The sequence below is a fragment of the Mobula hypostoma genome, chromosome 8 (assembly GCF_963921235.1).
Source record: "Mobula hypostoma chromosome 8, sMobHyp1.1, whole genome shotgun sequence".
In the NCBI taxonomy this organism is placed as follows: domain Eukaryota; kingdom Metazoa; phylum Chordata; class Chondrichthyes; order Myliobatiformes; family Myliobatidae; genus Mobula; species Mobula hypostoma.
Genome location: NC_086104.1, coordinates 116,336,338 through 116,356,192, shown reverse-complemented (window position 1 = coordinate 116,356,192; position 19,855 = coordinate 116,336,338). Strand labels below are relative to the sequence as shown.

The following is a 19,855-nucleotide window of genomic DNA, read 5'->3' as shown; positions in this document are numbered from 1 at the left end:
AAGTGGTAAAGGAAGTGTAATTATAACATTTAAAAGACACTTGGATAGGTATGTGCAAAGGAATGATATTGAGGGATATGGGCGAATAGGATGTTTGGATAACTCTTGACCAGCAGGGATGTTGGACCTGTTTCTGTCCTGTGTGGCTATGAACGATGCCCCTTTCGTTTTCTTCTGCCCATCAGGATGCTCTTCCACAGCTCCATCTCCCAATACCCCTCAGCTGTCAACCATATATGTATATATATATCTCCCTCTCCCTCTCTCTGTCCCTCCCTCCCTCCACCGGGACACTCGGTCTGATGATGTGGTGTCATATCTGTAGGAACAGGACTCTTATTGTTAACAACACTGATGTACAAAGAGAAATTGGCTCCAAGTGAATACCTCTCTGAAAGTGGTTGTACAGGTTAATAGGGTGGTAGAGATGAGTTACAACACACTGGTATACTAGTCAAGAGGAATTGAAGTTGGTTGACAAAGCTGCCCCACCCCACTTTGCTGACTATTTATTCCCATGCATAGATGCTGCCTGATTTGCTGATTTCCTCCAGCATTTAGGGAAGTTACAATGAGGACTTATAAAACTTTAATATTAAGCTGCACCTGGGGAATCCTGTTCAGTTCCGGTTGCCCCATTTTCAGGAAGGATGTGGAAGAGGCTTTGGAGAGAGTAGAGAAGAGGTTCACCAGGATGCTGCCTGAATTAGAAGGTATAAGACTATAAGACCATAAGATATAGGAGCAGAAGTAGGCCATTCAACCCATCGAGTCTGCTCCAGCATTCAATTATTCCAGTCATCCCCACTCCCATGCCTTCTCCCCATACCTTTTGATGCTCTGGCTAATCCAGAACCTATCTACCTCTGCCTTAAATACACCCAAAAACTTGGCCTCCACAGCCACTCGTGGCAACAAATTCCACAGATTTACCATTTCTCCACATCCCTGGGCTAAGTGGATGTCCTTCAATCCTGAAGTTATGCCCTCTTGTCCTAGACACCCCTACCATGGGAAATAACTTTGCCATATCTAACCTGTTCAAGACTTTTAACATGAACTATTAGGAGTGGTTGGACACATTTTTGTTGTTTTCTCTGGAGTGCCAGAGGCTGAAGCAAGACCTGACAGAGCTTTATAATATTATGAGAGACATTGATAGAGTAGACGTCAGTCTTTTTATTGCAGTGTCTAACAGTAGGGGGCAAAGAACATGTGCAGGCAAGTTTTATTGACACAGAGTAGGGGGTGCCTGGAAAGTGCTGCCAGGGTTGGAGGTGCAGGCAGATTCATTGAGGTGTTTAAGACGTGGTTAGACAAACAAATGAATGTGTGGGGAATGGAGGGATATAGACATCCTGTAGACAGAGGGCATAAGTGTGTTACACACACACATAAATGTACAGGGAGTGTAGGGATATTGACATTGTGTATGAAAAAGGGATTAGCGTAAGTGAAGAGTGCCGTTAGGGTGAATAGTTTGGCAGAGTGCAGGCAGAAGATCCAGTTTCTGTATTGTATTGTTCTGTGCTCTGTATTCTTCTCTCCACTTCATATTTGAGCCTGGTGTGTGGGGGCCAAGAGTCTCACCATGTCAGAGAGAGACCACACCAGAGCCCCATCCTGCAGCCCATCTCTTCCTCCCCAATTCCTGACCGTAACACCCCTCCCCCCCCACCGGGCTCCCAAACCCCAAGTCCTAGAATACTCCCCCACTTTTGCTCTGCGACTCCCCTCTGCCCTATGTCCATCCAGTCAATGCTGACCCTCTCACGCTGATCCCATATCTCAGATGAACCCATCCACACAGGGTGTGAAAAGGAACCAAGAGTCGTGGGGGTGTGGGGAGGAAGCTCACTGGGAATAGAATCAGAACCAATCATATCATGTGTCATGAATTTTGGCTTGTGGCAGCAGTACAATGGACAATGTAAAAAAGAATGTTCATTACATCAATGGATAAACAGCGCCAAAGGAAAGAAACAGTGAGGGAGTGTTCATGGGTTCAGGGACCATTCAGAAATCTGAAGGTGGGGAAAAAGAAGCTGTTCAAGAATTGTTGAGTGTGGCTCTTCAGAGTTCCGATGATAGAAAAAGAGATCACAGCCTCGATGGTGAGAGTCCTCAGGGATGGCCAACAGCACCTTTTCTTCCTTAGGAGTCTGCAGAGATTCCGCATGACATCGAAGACTTTGTCAAACTTCTACAGATGTGTAGGGGAGAGTATAGTCACTGGCTGCATCACAGCCTGCTGTGGAAACACCAATGCCTTTGAAAAGGTCAAAGATAGTAGATTCGACCCAGTAAATCTTGGGTAAAGCCCTCCCAACCATTGAGCCCATCGAACTGAAATGCTCTCATAGGAAAGCCGAATCCATCAGAGGCCCTCACCACCCAGGTCATGCTCCTTTTTCGCTGCTGCCATCAGGTAGATGGCACAAGAGTCTCAGCACTCACACCACCAGGTTCAACAAGTTACTGCTGTGACGACAAACCGAGTTAGCAGACGATTGATGCTGATGAGAGAGATAAGGGAGACAAATGAGCTAAGGATGACGCTAGGGCAGGGGCCCATGCCGATCGAAGGTGGTGGGTTCAGGGCGACCCAGGAGGTTAGGCTGGTTCCCCCATTTGAGGAGGCCAATGTTGATCGGTACTTTCTACATTTTGAAAAAGTCGCTGCAAGTCAGGGCTGGCCGAGGGATAAGTGGGCTGTTTTGCTTCAGAGTGTACTTAAGGGAAAAGCTCAGCAAGCTTACTCAGCATTGTCCGCAGAAGATGCCCAGAGGTATGACGTGGTGAAAGAGGTGATACTCAGGATTTATGAGTTGGTCCCAGAGGCATACCGGCAGAGGTTCCAGAATGCGAGGAAGCAGTGGGGCTGCACGTATTTAGAGTTTGCCCGTGAGATGCAGATGTATTGTGAGCGTTGGTGCGCCTCAAAAGGGGTCAATGGGGATTATGACAGACTGCAACAGCTAATACTGATTGAGCAGTTTAAAGGTTGTGTCCCTGAAGGTATGAAGCACTATCTAGATGAGAAAGGGGCAGAAATCTTAACCGCAACTGTTAAGTTAGCGGATGAACACGTGTTAACACACAAAGTGAAGTTTACCCCGAGTAAAAGCTACCAGAAGGGTAGTCAAGAGGGCGGAGAGAGTCCGCTGGAAGAGCCAGAAAGTAAGCCGGGGACTAGTGAGAAGGATAAGGAAGACAGGGAGCAGTTTGGTAGGAAGTCTCCTGGGGTCGTATGCTATATTTGTGGGAAAGCTGGTCACTCTGCGTCCAGGTGCTTTGCCCCAAAGAAGGAGATGGGGAAAGGAAAAACGACTCCGACTGGCTGTATTGAGCTGGCAAATGAACCGCTAGGGGAGAGGAGGTCTGATAAAGTTCTGGAAGGGCGCGAGAAGTTTATCTCGGCCAGATTGGTGTCGGTGAAGGAGGAGTTAAACCCGGTTCCAGTACGGATCTGGAGAGACACAGGAACTTGTCAGTCACTGATCTTAAGGGGTGTTTTAGACTTTAGTTCAGAACCCGAGACTGGGGAGGTCAGTGTGATAAAAGGCATTGGGAAAGGGAGTGAAGCAGTACCTTTGCACCAGATACACCTAAAAAGCGACTTGGTCTCCGGACCGGTCACGATCGGGGTGAGGCCCGAATTACCGATGGAAGACGTGGAGGTCTTACTCAGTAATGACCTCGCCGGCGGAAATCTGTACTCAGCAGCAAAACTTACAGGCCAGCCTGCCAGGACTGAGGGCCCGCCCATGGACTCACAGGTTTATCCCATTTGCGCAGTGACTCGGCGCATGTCCCGGAAGGCTGCCAAAGTGAATGTAGATTTAGCTGAGACGTTTTAAACCAGCCTTGTACCAGGAGGGGTTAGAAAGTGAAAAGAAGGAGCATAGTAAAGTGGAAGAAAGTAAGGGAGTTGAGTTAGACTTATCATTTGCAAAGAAGGAATTTATACAGGCACAGGAGCAAGACGAGGAGCTAATGGTTTTGATGGAGACAGCTCTCTCCGAAGCAGAATTAAAAAGGGGGCCAGTGGGCTATTATGTGAAGGAGGGAGTACTAAGGAGGAAATGGAGACCAAGTACCGTGCCCACAGATGAGGAGTGGGGGGTGGTGCACCAGGTGGTAGTGCTGAAAATTTATGGGGATGAGATTTTTAACCTGGCCCAGAAGATACCCCTCGGTGGACATTTTGGGATGAGGAAGACAGTCGATAGAATCATGAAAGAATTTTACTGGCCGCACAGGAGAAAGGATGCTATTGATTATTGTAGACGTGAGCTAGCACAGTTACAGGCTATTGCCACCTGATAAGGGGAAAACCCATTTTGAAAAGATAAGTATGGTGCCGACCAGATGGGAGAACTCTATTGTTTTGGCCAGCTTTGCTGATGAGGTCTCTCCCTTAACCCCCGAAAAGAGCGAGCCGCTGAGAAAGCTAATTCACCGGCACACAGACGTATGTCCGGATGTCCCGAGGCGATGTAAAGAGCCAGTACATGGTGTTGTTCTCACATCAGGTCAGCCTGGTGAGCAACATCCCTATAGGATGATTAATTCAGTGACAAAAGGGCTAAAGAACGCAGAAGCATATATTGACAATTTAGTGGTCCGGGGCGGGGGGGGGGGGCACGTGGGAGGAGCACATTGTGGAACTGTTTAAACGACTGTTTGAAGCCAACCTGACAGTGAACCTCGCAAAAAGTGTATTTGGTCACGCGAAGGTCACTTATATGGGGTTTGTGGTAGGACAGGGGCAGCTGGCTCTGATGCAGGCTAAGGTACGGGCTATCTCGGAAGTCCCCACCCCAACAGACAAGAGAGCCCTGAGAAGGTTCTTGGGGATGGTGGGGTACTATCAGAAGTTTTGCAAAAATTTTGCAGACATTGCCCTCCCTCTTACTAAGCTCTTGCCAAAGAATGCGAAGTTTGTGTGGGACGACCTTTGTCAACAAGCCTTCGATAGTCTGAAGGCGATTCTGTGTCACCATCCTGTGCTGAATACGCCTGACTTTTCAAAACCCTTCTTCCTAGCAACAGATGCTAACGACGAAGCGGACGGGGCGGTGCTGTTGCAGACAGACAAAGAGGGGGTTGACCACCCAGTGGCTTATTTTTCTAAGAAATTTAATATCCATCAGAGAAATTATTCCACTGTGGAGAAGGAGTTACTGGCCATCATACTAGCATTACAACATTTTGAAGTTTATATTTGCCCGGCACGGAAACCACTGGTAATTTACACTGATCACAATCCATTAGTGTTTTTGGCCACTACGAAGAATAAAAACAAAAGATTGCTAAGTTGGAGCCTGGTCTTACAGGAATTTGATATTAAAATAAAACATATAAAAGGAACAGAAAATGTGATTGCTGACTGTCTATCAAGGTGTTGAAAACTTAAAAGTTCTCTGTATTAGCCGAATAGCTGATGACCATGTATATTAGTGTGTATCTAATAATGTGTATTCATGCCCATGATTTTTACCCCGGTAAAAATCCTTTGCAGGATAGGGGTGTGACGACAAACCAAGTTAGCAGACAATTGACGCTGATGAGAGAGATAAGGGAGACAAATGGAGAAACATTCAAAATGCTAATGAAAGAGGAGAGAGATAACGAAAAGAGACACAATTCAGAGTATTGACAGACCGGTTGCTTTGAACCTGAACTGTTTGAAGTTTGATGGACAGGCGATACCCCAGCAGGGGGATAAAAAGAACAGGTTCGCTAAGGCACGACACACACCACGAGATCATGAGACCCTGGAAGAGCGGTGTACCCCCACAAGTTGGTGAAAGTTTGGAAGTCTGGTTCGAGGAAACCGACCATAGACTGACAGGGTGAAAAGGTACGATTGGCGGGAACCTGGTGTGTGCGTCCGCCCTTGCTTGGGTGCCGGGTTCACTGCGGAAGAATGGTCGTATCCGGAACAGAGGGGTCACAGTCGGTGACCACAGCGGGATAAAAGACATAAAAGAGTCCGCCCGAAAGCCAACTGCGAAGAACATCAAAGGTCTGCTTGAATCAAAATTTGCATTTATCTCTCTTTCCAACGGCACAACAGCGAATACTGCAAAGTGTACTAAACTGAACTGAACTCTGCGTCACTTAAGACTGATCATTTTACCCCCAGACTGCAATAGAGCCTGGCTGATTCCTATTACCCTAGTTCTGTGTACATGTGTGTTTTATCATTGCTAACCTGTTACTTATTTCTTTAACAAAATGTTATTAGTTTCCAGTAATCCAGACTCCAACTAGTGGTCCATTTCTGCTGGGTTGGCAACCCAGTTACGGGGTACATAACACTGCAACTCGGGCTCTTGAACAAAGGGAGATAACTACGCTCACTCGTCCATCTATTAAGATGCTCCCACACCAAGGATCTCACTTTAAGGACTCTTTATATTGTTATTTCATGTTCTAGGTCTTTGTTGCTATTTATTTGCACAGTTTGTTGTCTTCTGCACTCTAGTTGGTCGCCATTGATTCTGTTATAGTTACATACCAAATCTCCACCAACACCTCATGAAATAGAAACATGCTATTCTTCATGTGCCAGGCCCAGGGTAGATCCCAGAGATGTTGATATTACAGACTCCACACAGACAGTGCTGCGGGTTGGCATCGACTCTGCTTCTCTGGGATTGAGGTGCAGTGGCCCTTCCTGCTGCAAGACTGAAATAGTAAGCTGATTATGTTCAAGCATCAGCCATATTCTGAGCTTCCATTCTACACACCTTTTTCTCAGCTCCCCAAACCTCCCTCAGACGTTTTCCCCAGACAGTAAGGTAGCACCCCCCCCCCATGCCATTGTTGCAGCATTTCCTGAGAATGGTGTCTTGGGGAGCAAGGTGGGGGAACAGGGGAGCAGAGTGTGGGGGAACTGAGAGCCACTCATTCCCTCTCTCTTAACCGGTTCACCATCTGCACAGCTCGTGGGTTAAATCAACCTGGACAGGGAATGGGTTAAACCTACCCTTGGCAGGAATGGGTTAAAATTGCCCGCTCCAGGAACGGGCTAAAAACATCCATGTCGGGAATGGGCTAAAGATGCCCACACTGGGAATGGTTTAAAAACATCCATAACACAAAATAATCTGCAGATGCTGGGGTCAAAGCAACACTCACAACACGCTGGAGGAACTCAGCAGGTCAGGCAGCATCAGTGGAAACGATGAGTCGACGTTTCGGGCCGGAACCCTTCGTCAGGACTGAAGAAATATGGAATTACTGGAAGTTGGAAAATTCTATGTTCATACCAAGGGGCTGGAGACTACCTAGACGGTAATTCCATCCCCCTCCCTTCCTCTATCCCTATTTCACTCTGCCCCCTCCCCCAGCTTCCTGTCACCTCCCTCATGGTTCCGCCTCCTTCTACTACTACCCATTGTTTTCCTGCTTATGACGTCCCTGCTTCTCCTCCCCCACCCCCTTGTCTTTCAAAGTACTGGTTTTCATCTGAAACTATGAGCATTATTCAAATGCTTCCCCTTCCTTATTTCTTGAGTCCTGACTAAGGGTTCCGGCCAGAAACGTCGATTCATCGTTTCTACTGATGCTGCCTGACCTGCTGAGTTCCTCCAGCGTGCTGTGAGTGTTGCTTAAACACATCCATGTCGGGAATGGGTTAAAACACTGCGCCGGTAACGGGTTAAAATGCCTGCTCAGGTAATAGGTTAAAAACACCCACACAGGGAAAGGGTTAAACTGAGCTGAGCAGTCAATGGGTTAAACCCACCCTACCAAGAATGGGTTGAACACATGCAATCGATCAATGTGTTAAATCTAGCAGCGCAGTGAACAGACTAACCTTGCCTCTGTATTCCTGTGCCCTCTGATTGCTTACCCGGAAGTGGGGAAGATCCCAGAAGTGTCTCTGCATCCAGGGGTTTTTCCCTGCCAGTCCGACTGCGTGAACCGCCAGCCACAGCCCATGAGGGAAGTTTAGGGGGACCCCGCGCACGAACAGAACAATAGGACTCTCTGTGATGGGAATTTCAGTTGGCACAGATCGGTTAGGCCGAAGGGGCTGTTGCTATGTGACACAGGAACACAGATCCTAGAAAACACAATGGGGAGCACCCTCCTTTGCCACCCTTCCCACAATGGGGCGCTCCCTTTTCACAAACATAAGAGACATACAGGACAGATTCCCGCACAGACAGCAGACCGACTGGTGCAGAAAAAAAGTTTATTGGCTGATATAAAAAGATAACTTATTTTCCATTGAATAATTGTTTAACAGTCCCCCCTCCGCCACCACAGTAGACCGCAAATGAGCAGAAAGATCGCCCCTTCTCAGTGGTCGGTGTCTTGAAGACACACCCGGGGTTTCAGAGGGGTGGGGCTCAGGGTTCAGTGTGTTCCCAGTGTTAAGAGTCACAGTGAAGTAGGCATTCCACATAAGGTGGGAATACCTTGCGTGTACACACACACACAGGTGCAGAGACCCGTACTCACGGATCAGAAACCTAGACATACAGATACCCATAAAAACAAAGACACACAAACTCACACATATACACATGATAAAGTTAAAACCACGTAAGGATTCAGTAGTGAGGCTTGGTCCCACGCAGGGTATAAAGTCTGTCCGTCTCCAAGTCTGTTCTACCCCTCCCCACTCCTCATTCGACAATAACCACGCTCTCTCCCACAAATACAGCCTACTGCAGGCGTGGCCGCCGCCCCACACCACCACTGCCGAGGGAGAGATCCCGGGAGACTCGGCTGGCCTGCCTGGCCCCGGAGTTGATGGACCGGCTGCAGAAGACAGGGCCGGCCACCAGATGGCAGTCGCTCTCCACAGAGGCTCTCACACCGGTACACTTACTGCTGCCGCTCCCCGCTTCAGGTGAGCTGGCAGTTCCGACGTGAGCCGATCGCCACCCGAGGACCAGGGAAGGGCGGTGTTCCCACTCGCGGAGTGTTTCAGGCACTTTAATAAAGGTTCAGGCACAAGAAGATCCCAATCTAGATAGAGGTCAGGGAGGGGAGGGAAGATGGAGAGAGCAGAGTAGGAGGAGAAGGGGTTGGATGGGAGGGCTATGGGGTAGGGAGCTCTGAATGATCACATGTATTTTACAGAGTGGAGGAAGGGAAAAGAGGAATGTGGAAAAGGGAGGATATGGGTAAAGGGGGAGTTCGAGAAGATGAGGGAGGAAGTGGGGACAAGAGCAAGGGCAAAGGGCAAGGAAGGAGAGGGGTGGGAGGGAAGGTGGAGGGGTGAGTTTGGTTGGGGGAGGCTTTGGTCACCAACATTATTGCTTTGGTCTCTGAGAATCTGGAAATCAGTGCCTGCTCCCATCCAGGACTCACCCCCACCACCACCCTCCCCACCCAATCAGAAGGCTCTGCAGGCAAGCAGGACGTGGCCTTGCTGAGGATAGGGTCTGGGCCTCTCGACAAGAGTCCGAGTGTAGAGGAGGTGGAGGGGAATGGCGAGGGAGAGGGGTGTGCGCCCTACACGAACATCCCCTTGGAGACAAACTCTTGGCTCTTCCTGTGCTCAGGCTCGGCATACTGAACGCCAGTGTAGATGGGGTTCTCTTGCTCCAGGTAGTCTCCGGTCTCCATCTCTAGCGGAGACTTCAGGTCCTCATCTCCCTCTGGCTCTGAGTATCTCCGTATCAGCGTCTATGGGGGGAGGGGGGAAGGGAGAGGAAGGGGATGACACAGTTAATGAGTTTGTGGGGTGGGTCATCTAGTGTTATAAAAGAATCTAGGTCAGCTGATTTACACAGCGAACAGCAGGGGTCTGGGGTGTTTTCTAGAACAGAGGGAACCAAGGGTACAGGGACACGGTTCCCTGAAAGTGGAATTGCAGGTACAGAGGGTGGTGAAGAAAGCATTCATCACACTGGCCTTCATCGGTCAGGGCACTGAGTACTGGAGTTGAGACATCAGGGTAAAGTTGTACAAGGTGATGATGAGACTGCACTTGGGGTATTGTGGGCAGTTCTGGTCGCCCAGCCATTAAGCTAGAAAGTGTGCAGGAAATATTCACCAGGATCGAGTGCTTGAGTTATAAGGAGACTGGATATTCCAGGGCTGTTTTTGCTAGAGAGAAGGTGGCGGAAGGTTTATAAAATCATGGGTTCGCCTGTCCTGGGTTTGAAAGATTTTCTGTGCGTGTGCTGCTTGAGAGGCAGGGGAGGGGCTTGTTTTTGGTTAGGTTGCTGTTGTTGTTGCTTGCGTTCTTCTGCCAAATATCATTGTGGGCTGTCATACTGGTGACAGAACTTGTACTGACATTTGTGGCCTGCCCCCCTGCACATCTCATGTTGGTTATTAACACAAACAACGCATTTCACTGTGTCTTTCGATGCACTTGTGATAAAGATATGAATCTGAGGGGCATGTATAAGGTCATGGGTCACAGCAGTTTCCCCAGGGTAGGTGCGGGGGTGGGGGGGGGCGCGGTCTAACACAAGAGGACATAGGCTTAAGTTGAGAGCAGAAAGATTTTCACCCATGCGGTGGTTCCCCTATCAAAGGAGCTGCCAGAGGAAGTGGTTGAGGCAGGTTTAGGAAAGGCTTTAAGGGATTTGGGCCAAATGTGGGCAAACATGGGATGACGTGGACACCTTGGTTGGGTCGAAGGGTCTGTTCCTGGCTGAGCGCACAGGAAGAGCCCAGTGACGTGGAGCGGAGTGACTCACCATCTCGTTCGCCTCTTCGCCTGTGGTCTCAAAGTAAGCAGTGTCGAGCGGGACCGTCTCCATCTTCTCTGCCATCTCCACCTGTGAGAGGAGGTGGAGGGAGTCAGGGCTTGTTCGGGGAGGGGATGCCACGGGAAGGAGAGGAGCATTGTGACTAGGTGGAGAGCTGCGGATCAGGGGTGAGGGAGAGCACAGAGGGAGGGGGTGAGGTCACATGCCTGCATGAGGGACAGTGAGGTCAGGGTCGAGCCGGGGTACAAGGGTACATAGTGGGTAATGAAGAGGAGGGAGGACGGGTTTAGGAGGAGAGTGCTGGGGAGGAGCGAGGAGGGAGTGGGGAGGGGCAGTTCACCATGGGAGCAGCGATTGTGGAAGGTTGTCGAAGGTGCAAAGATTGTGGAAGGCCACACCCAACGCTCGGCAGAAGATCGCACAGCCACTGTGAGATCGTCCTGTTCGAGAAACGCCCACCCACCCCTCCCTCCCTCGCTCCAGGTACCTTGGCCAGTTCGGTGAGTGTCGCTCTTGGCGGGGGGGGCTTGTGGCTTGGGGGCTCGCTGCCAGAAAAGACGAAACACAGATCAGCAGGTGGTTACTCCCACTCTATCCCCTCTCCCTTAGCCTTCCCCCTCCCATCCTCAACCTTCCCTCCACCGTCCCCTCTCCCCCTTCCCACCGATACTACATCTCCCTTTCGTCCCTGATTACTCCCCTCCCCTTCACCCCGACCCCCAATCCTCCATCACCCATATATTCATCCCTGATTCCCACTGTTTCCCAGGGAGAAGGTAGAGCTTCCTCCAGATCTACCTGAAGAAATTCACACCCCTTCCTTCACACCTCACCCTTGCAAACTGCCAGAGTATCTGTCCCGTGATCTCTGCAGTTTTCTCCCGAGGGGATTCTTCGGAAAAAAATCGCACGAGCGCCCATCCTATCCCTTATCCAAATAGCTGGCTTCCGGTTCTTGTACACGAAGCTCCCCCACCCCCAGAATATTGCCCAGATTCTCGCACACCCCAATGCTCCTGCTCATTTGCAGCCAGATGGAATTCCCTATGGTCAACACGGATAAGGCCCAGAGCTGTCCTGCGAGCTGCTGTTATGTTCCCCCTTCACCAGGTGGAGAGCCTGGAAGTTCTTGGCCCGAACGTTTGACTGTTAATTCCCCTCCATTGATGCTGCCTGACTTGCTGAGTTCCTCACGCATTTTGTGCATGCTGCTCGAGATTTCTAGCACCTGCAGAATATTGTATGTTTGCTATAGCCCTCCTTTTCCCTATCATCCATCTACCTGTCTAAAAAGCTCTTAATTGTCCCTAATCTATCTGCCTCTGCCGCCAACCCGGCAGTGCGTTGACACACCCACCAGTCTTTGTGTGAAAAACCTACCTCGGACATTCCCCTTAAATTGTTCTCTTCTCACCATACGCCTTAAGTGGATGTCCATGGCTATTGGCCATTCTCGCTCTGAGAAAACAGCACTGGCTGTCCACTCTGTCTGCACCTCTCATCATCTTGTACACCTCTATCAACCCTCCTTTACTCCAAAGAGAAAAACCCTAATTTGAACAACCTTTCCTCATATTATGCTCTTCAATTCAGGCAGCATCCTGGTAAATGAAATCTGCATCCTTTCAATAATGGAGTGACTGGAACCAAACGCAACACTCTAAACGGCTTTATAGAGCTGCAGCATTACCTTGGAGCTCTCAACCTCAGTCCCCTGAACAACAAAGGCCGGCACACCGTACTGTCTGCCTTCTTGACAACCCTATCAACCTGCACAGCACTTATGAGGGATCTATGAATTTGGACCCCAAGACCCTCTATTCCTCCACAGTGAGGCTGAATTTGGAGTATTGTGGTGTGTACTTTGGGTCACCCAACTACAGGAAAGACGTCAATAAGACTGAAATAATACAGAGAAAATTTTCAAGGCTGTTACCGGTACTTGAGGACTTGTAGGGAAAGGCTGAATAAGTTATTATTTTATTCTTCGGAGCACATGAGAACGAAGTGAGATCTTCCAGATGAATACAAAACAATGAGGGGTAGGGATACAGGCTTTTTCTACTCAGTTGAGTGAGGCTGAAACATGGGTTTAGGGTGAAAGGTAAAATATTTAAGGGGAAACTTCTTCACTCAAAGGATGGTGCGAGTGCCCAAGGAGCTGCCAGTGGAAGTGGTGGTTGTGGGTTTGATTGTTACATTTAAGAGAAGTTTGGTGAAGTCCATGGATGGGAGGCGTATGGTGGGCTAGGTCCGGGTGCAAACAGATGGAACTTGGCAGATGACCAGGACAGCATGGACGAGATGGGCCAAAGAGCCTGTTTCGGTGCTGTAGTAACCCAGGACTCCGTGACAGTTGGGAATCCTGTTATTGTCGGTGCCACACTAGTGGAGATATTATCACAGCTCAAGACATCGGAGTTCGGATTCAATCCCGGTGTTTTCTGCAAGGAATAGTAAGTATTCCACATGGAGTTCTGGTCACCTCATTGTAGGAAGGATGTGGAAGCTATGGAGAGGGGGCAGAGAAGATTTATCAGGATGTTGTCTGGATTGGAAAACAAGTCTTATGAGGCAAGGTTAGCAGAGCTGGGACTTTTCTCTTTGGATCGTAGAAGGATGAGAGTGGACTTGGTAGATGTCTACAATATTTTGAGAGGCATAGATGGGGTGGATAGCCAGTACCTGTTTCCCAGGGCATCAATAGCAAACGCCAGGGGGCATATGTACAAAGTTAAGGGAGGGAAGTTTAGGGGAGATATCAGGGGTAACTATTTTACACAGAGGGTCGTGGGTGCCTGGAATGACTTGCCAGAGATGGTGGTGGAGGCTAAAACATTCAAGGTATTTAAGAGCCTCTTGGACAGGCATATGGATGAAAGAAAAATAGAGGGTTACGGGGTAGTGTGGGTTTAGTACTTTTATTTAGGAATATATGGGTCGGCACAACATCGAGGGCTGAAGGGCCTGTACTGCACTGTAGTATTCTAGTGTCTAGTGTCTAGAGTGCATGGGTTTCCTCCAGATGCTCCGGTTACTTTTTTATACTTTATACTTCATTGTCGCCAAACAATTGATACTAGAGCGTACAATCATCACAGCAATATTTGATTCTGCGCTTCCCACTCCCTGGATTACAAATCGATAGTAAATACTAAGAACTTAAATTATAAATCATAAATAGAAAATAGAAAATGGGAAGTAAGGTAGTGCAGAAAAAAAACCGAGAGGCAGGTCCAGATATTTGGAGGGTACGGCCCAGATCCAGGTCAGGATCCGTTCAGCAGTCTTATCACAGTTGGAAAGAAGCTGTTCCCAAATCTGGCCATACGAGTCTTCAAGCTCCTGAAACTTCTCCCGGAGGGAAGAGGAACGAAAGTGTGTTGGCTGGGTGGGTGGTGTCCTTCATTATCCTGGCAGCACTGCTCCGACAGCGTGCGGTGTAAAGTGAGTCCACGGACGGAAGATTGGTTTGTGTGATGTGCTGCGTAGTGTTCACAATCTTCTGCAGCTTCTTTCAGTCTTGGACAGGACAACTTCCACACCAGGTTGTGATGGACCCTAGAAGAATGCTTTCTACAGTGCCTCTATAAAAATTAGTGAGAGTTTTAGGGGACAGGCCAAATTTCTTCAGTTTTCTCAGGAAGTAAAGGCGCTGGTGGGCCTTCTTGGCAGTGGGCTCTGCTTGGTTGGACCAAGTCAGGTCATTTGTGACATTGACCCCGAGGAACTTAAAGCTTTTGACCTGTTCCACTTGCGCACCACTGATGTAAATTGGGTCGTGTGGTCCACTACTCCTTCTGAAGTCAACAACCAATTCCTTCGTCTTGCTGACGTTGAGGAATAGGTTATTGTCTTCGCACCATGCCACCAGGTTCTTAATTTCCTCTCTGTACTCAAACTCATCATTACCCGAGATATGGCCTACAATTGTTGTGTTATCAGCAAACTCATATATTGAGTTCAATGGAAACTTGGCTACACAATCATGGGTGTACAGCGAGTACAGCAGGGAGCTGAGTACACAGCCTTGTGGGGCACCGGTGCTCAGAGTGATTGTAGAGGAGAGCTTGTCCCCTATTTTTACAGGCTGGGTCCTGTCTGTGAGGAAGTTGAAGATCCAGCTGCAGATCTGAGTGCTCAGGCCCAGGTTCCGGAGCTTAGGAATCAGTTTATTTGGAATGATGGTATTAAAGGCAGAGCTGTAGTCAATGAAAAGGAGCCTTACGTATGTGTCTTTATTCTCCAGGTGTTCTAAGGAGGAATGTAGGGCCAGAGAGATGGCATCTGCCATTGACCTGTTGCTCCGGTAGGCGAATTGCAAAGCGTCGAGGTTGACCGGTAGGCTGTGGTTGATGTGTGCCATAACCAATCTCCCGAAGCACTTCATAGCAATTGATGTCAGAGCCACAGGTTGATAGTCATTCAGGCATGCCACCTTGCTCTTCTTCGGCACTGGGATTATCGTTGCCTTCTTAAAACACGAGGGGATCTTAAACTGAAGCAAGGAGCAGTTGAAGATGTCAGCAGACACTCCAGCTAGCTCGCTTGCACAGGCCCTGAGAACCCGTCCCGGGACGCCATCTGGGCCCGTCGCCTTCCTTGGATTTATCTTCAGGATGGCCCTTCTAACGTCCTCCTCGGTGATGATGAATCTCGATGCCACCAGGTCCGGTTCATCCGGAGGGAGCGGGACGCTCCTCTTCTGTTCGAATCTTGCGTGGAATACGTTAAGTTCGTCAGGAAGAGAAGCACCACAGTTATTGATATTCCTAGCCTTTTCTCTGCGCCCAGTGATCTCATTTAGACCCTGCCATAGTGTACAGGCATCCCTCTGGTTAGTCTGGGCTTCCAACTTGGCGCCCTTAATGGCTTTTTGGAGTTCACGCCTGGATTCCGTGTAGCGTCTGGTATCCCCGGACCTAAAAGCTGCAGCTCTAGCCTTTAAAAGGGACTTGACCTCATAATTCATCCGAGGTTTCCAGTTAGGGAATACCCGGATTGTCTTGCGAGACACACAGTCCTTTGTGCATTTCCAAATAAAGTCGGTGACAGCTGAGGCACACTCATCGAGGTTAGCTGCCAAGTCCTTGAATACTAACCAGTCCACAGATTCAAAGCAGTCACAGAGGACCTCATCCGTTTCCTCCGTCCAACGCGACACTACTTTTGACACCGTGACCTCCCGCTTCAGTTTCTGTTTGTAAGCCGGGAGGAGGAGTACAGCCTGATGGTCTGATTTCTGAAGTGAGGTCGCGGGATGGAACGGTAGGCATCTTTGACTGCTGTGTAGCAGTGGTCAAGTATATTCGTGCCTCTAGTGGGGCAGGAGACATGTTGGTATAACTTTGGCAGCGCCTTTCTGAGGTTGGCCTGGTTAAAGTCCCTGGCTGTAATGAGCAAAGCCCCCGGATATCTAGTCTCAAGTTCACTGATGTTGACATACAGTATGTTCAGAGCACACTCCACGTCCGCCTGGGGGGAATGTAGACCGCTGTCAGTATGATCGAGGTGAATTCCCGTGGCAGATAGTAGGGACGACACTTCACCAACGGGTGTTCCAGGTCTAGGCTGCAGGAGCTTGTCAGTGCCACTGTGTCCGAGCAGTGTTGATCAGTAGGCAGACACCACCTCCCCTCGTCTTGCCCGAAGACGCCGTGCGGTCCATTCGATGGATCGAAAATCCCTCCGGTCAGAAGCACAGTCGGGGGTGGCAGGGGAGAGCCAGGTCTCGGTGAAACAGAATACACAGCAGTTCTGCATCTCCCTGCAGTAGGTGAGTCTCCAGTCCAAAGGTGTACTAGCTAGTAGGTTAATTAGTCATTGTATATTATGCAGTGATTGGGCTAGGGATTGTCAGGCAAGGCTGGAGGGGCCAATTCTGCACTGTATCTCCAAATAAAGAAATAAAGTAATAAATAATTTGATGTCCTCTGCCTTCAAGTCATCAGCTCGCACTTGTCTGAATTGAATTGATAGGATGGGGATGTGGATTCTGCCCTCTCTCCACCGGCTGGGTGGAGATGAAGGGGAGGGATGTCACCATCACAGTCCCACCCAACCATGTCCTGGTAAGAATTCCCCTCCCCTACTCCATATCCGGGCAATGACACCCCATCACGCTCTATCCCAGGGAAGAGAGGAGGTGTAGGGGACCGAAGGAGGAGGGAAGGAGGGAGGGGAGAGGGGAGGAACATTGTAAGGGAAAGGGACTGGGGGCAATGAACTTGACCATTGATCTGTATGTCCAGACACCAGACAGTCATTCCCCACATACTCGTCACCAGTGTCCAAATCAGTGTTCTTCCTCTGCTGGCGGAAGATTAGTACGGCCGTCACCAGCACTGTCAGGATGACCACTGCCGCGATGATGCCACCAATGATTGCCCCTGTCGTCGAGCCCGACTGTAGTGGTACCTCTGGGAAAGGAGGAAGGAGGGAGACTGAGAATGAGGCAAGGAACTCCGCCTGGGTCCAGGACAATTTGAGCTCCATGCTGGCACAGAGTGAAACTCCTTCCACACCATCCCATCACACACTCCCAGAGTCAGACACAGAGTGAAACTCCCTCCACACCACCCCATCACACACTCCCAAAGTCAGACACAGAGTGAAACTCCCTCCACACCACCCCATCACACACTCCCAGAGTCAGACACAGAGGAAACTCCCTCCACACCATCCCATCACACACTCCCAGGGTCAGACACAGAGTGAAACTCCCTCCACACCGTCCCATCACACACTCCCAAAGTCAGACACAGAGTGAAACTCCCTCCACACCACCCCATCACACACTCCCAGAGTCAGACACAGAGTGAAACTCCCTCCACACCATCCCATCACACACTCCCAGGGTCAGACACAGAGTGAAGCTCCCTCCACACCACCCCATCACACACTCCCAGAGTCAGACACAGAGGAAACTCCCTCCACACCGTCCCATCACACACTCCCAGGGTCAGACACAGAGTGAAGCTCCCTCCACACCACCCCATCACACACTCCCAGAGTCAGACACAGAGTGAAACTCCCTCCACACCATCCCATCACACACTCCCAGGGTCAGACACAGAGTGAAGCTCCCTCCACACCACCCCATCACACACTCCCAGAGTCAGACACAGAGGAAACTCCCTCCACACCGTCCCATCACACACTCCCAAAGTCAGACACAGAGTGAAGCTCCCTCCACACCACCCCATCACACACTCCCAGAGTCAGACACAGAGGAAACTCCCTCCACACCGTCCCATCACACACTCCCAAAGTCAGACACAGAGGAAGCTCCCTCCACACCACCCCATCACACACTCCCAGAGTCAGACACAGAGTGAAACTCCCTCCACACCATCCCATCACACACTCCCAGGGTCAGACACAGAGTGAAGCTCCCTCCACACCACCCCATCACACACTCCCAGGGTCAGACACAGAGTGAAACTCCCTCCACACCACCCCATCACACACTCCCAGGGTCAGACACAGAGTGAAACTCCCTCCACACCGTCCCATCACACACTCCCAGAGTCAGACACAGAGTGAAACTCCCTCCACACCACCCCATCACACGTACCCAGGGTCAGACACAGAGTGAAACTCCCTCCACACCGTCCCATCACACACTCCCAGGGTCAGACACAGAGTGAAACTCCCTCCACACCGTCCCATCACACACTCCCAGAGTCAGACACAGAGGAAACTCCCTCCACACCACCCCATCACACACTCCCAGAGTCAGACACAGAGGAAACTCCCTCCACACCACCCCATCACACACTCCCAGAGTCAGACACAGAGTGAAACTCCCTCCACACCACCCCATCACACGTACCCAGGGTCAGACACAGAGTGAAACTCCCTCCACACCACCCCATCACACACTCCCAGAGTCAGACACAGAGGAAACTCCCTCCACACCATCCCATCACACACTCCCAGAGTCAGACACAGAGTGAAGCTCCCTCCACACCGTCCCATCACACACTCCCAGGGTCAGACACAGAGTGAAACTCCCTCCACACCACCCCATCACACACTCCCAGAGTCAGACACAGAGTGAAACTCCCTCCACACCACCCCATCACACACTCCCAGGGTCAGACACAGAGTGAAACTCCCTCCACACCATCCCATCACACACTCCCAAAGTCAGACACAGAGTGAAACACCCTCCACACCGTCCCATCACACACTCCCAAAGTCAGACACAGAGTGAAACTCCCTCCACACCGTCCCATCACACACTCCCAGAGTCAGACACAGAGGAAACTCCCTCCACACTGTCCCATCACACACTCCCAGAGTCAGACACAGAGTGAAGCTCCCTCCACACCACCCCATCACACACTCCCAGGGTCAGACACAGAGTGAAACTCCCTCCACACCACCCCATCACACACTCCCAGGGTCAGACACAGAGTGAAACTCCCTCCACACCATCCCATCACACACTCCCAGGGTCAGACACAGAGTGAAACTCCCTCCACACCATCCCATCACACACTCCCAGGGTCAGACACAGAGTGAAACTCCCTCCACACCATCCCATCACACACTCCCAGGGTCAGACACAGAGTGAAACTCCCTCCACACATCATCCCAACACACTCCCAGGGTCAGATTCATATCTGACATATTATTTTTAGTAATATATATCATACACACACACACACTCACTCTATCTCACAGACCCAGCCATGATAAAACTGTCAGGGCACTGCAGAATTGCTGAGGTGGGCAAGTTCTAGGAACACAGAGTTCCCACAGTTCCATTGAAGTTGGATACACCATCACAGTCCTGGGATATGGTGATCCTGGCATATGAAGATAAAGCAAGGAGAGCCCAGGACCCACATCTGCTTCACTGACAGCAGCTCACAGAGTGGGAGACACACAGTGTGCTTGTGTGTCTGTCTATATGCATTCATGTCTATGACTGTGTTGTTGAGTGACAACACATTGCAACCAGTACTGTACCTCTGTTATACCATGACGGACTCATACCCACCAACACTGCATCCCAGTTTTAAACAGTGACAGACGTGATACCGGCAGTTTGTTACCCGTCTTAAACAATGATAATCCCATCCCCATCAGTACAATACCTCGGTGTTATACAGTAACAGACACGTCCCTGTCAGTACTGTATCCGTGTTACT

The 19,855-nt window shown here is 50.0% G+C and overlaps 1 protein-coding gene across 1 annotated transcript in view; it reads right to left on the bottom strand.

Moving 5' to 3' along the window:
• Positions 1-8,173: 8,173 nt before the first annotated feature.
• Positions 8,174-19,855, bottom strand: part of LOC134350872 (nectin-2-like) — a 67,288-nt gene continuing 55,606 nt past the window's right edge. Inside the window, exons 6-9 of the mRNA XM_063056658.1 lie at positions 16,972-17,113; positions 11,182-11,239; positions 10,683-10,763; positions 8,174-9,657 (exon numbers count right to left, since the gene is read on the bottom strand). Coding sequence (XP_062912728.1) covers positions 9,484-9,657; positions 10,683-10,763; positions 11,182-11,239; positions 16,972-17,113 — 455 coding nt within the window. The 3' untranslated portion in view covers positions 8,174-9,483. The remainder of the gene's footprint in view (positions 9,658-10,682; positions 10,764-11,181; positions 11,240-16,971; positions 17,114-19,855) is intronic.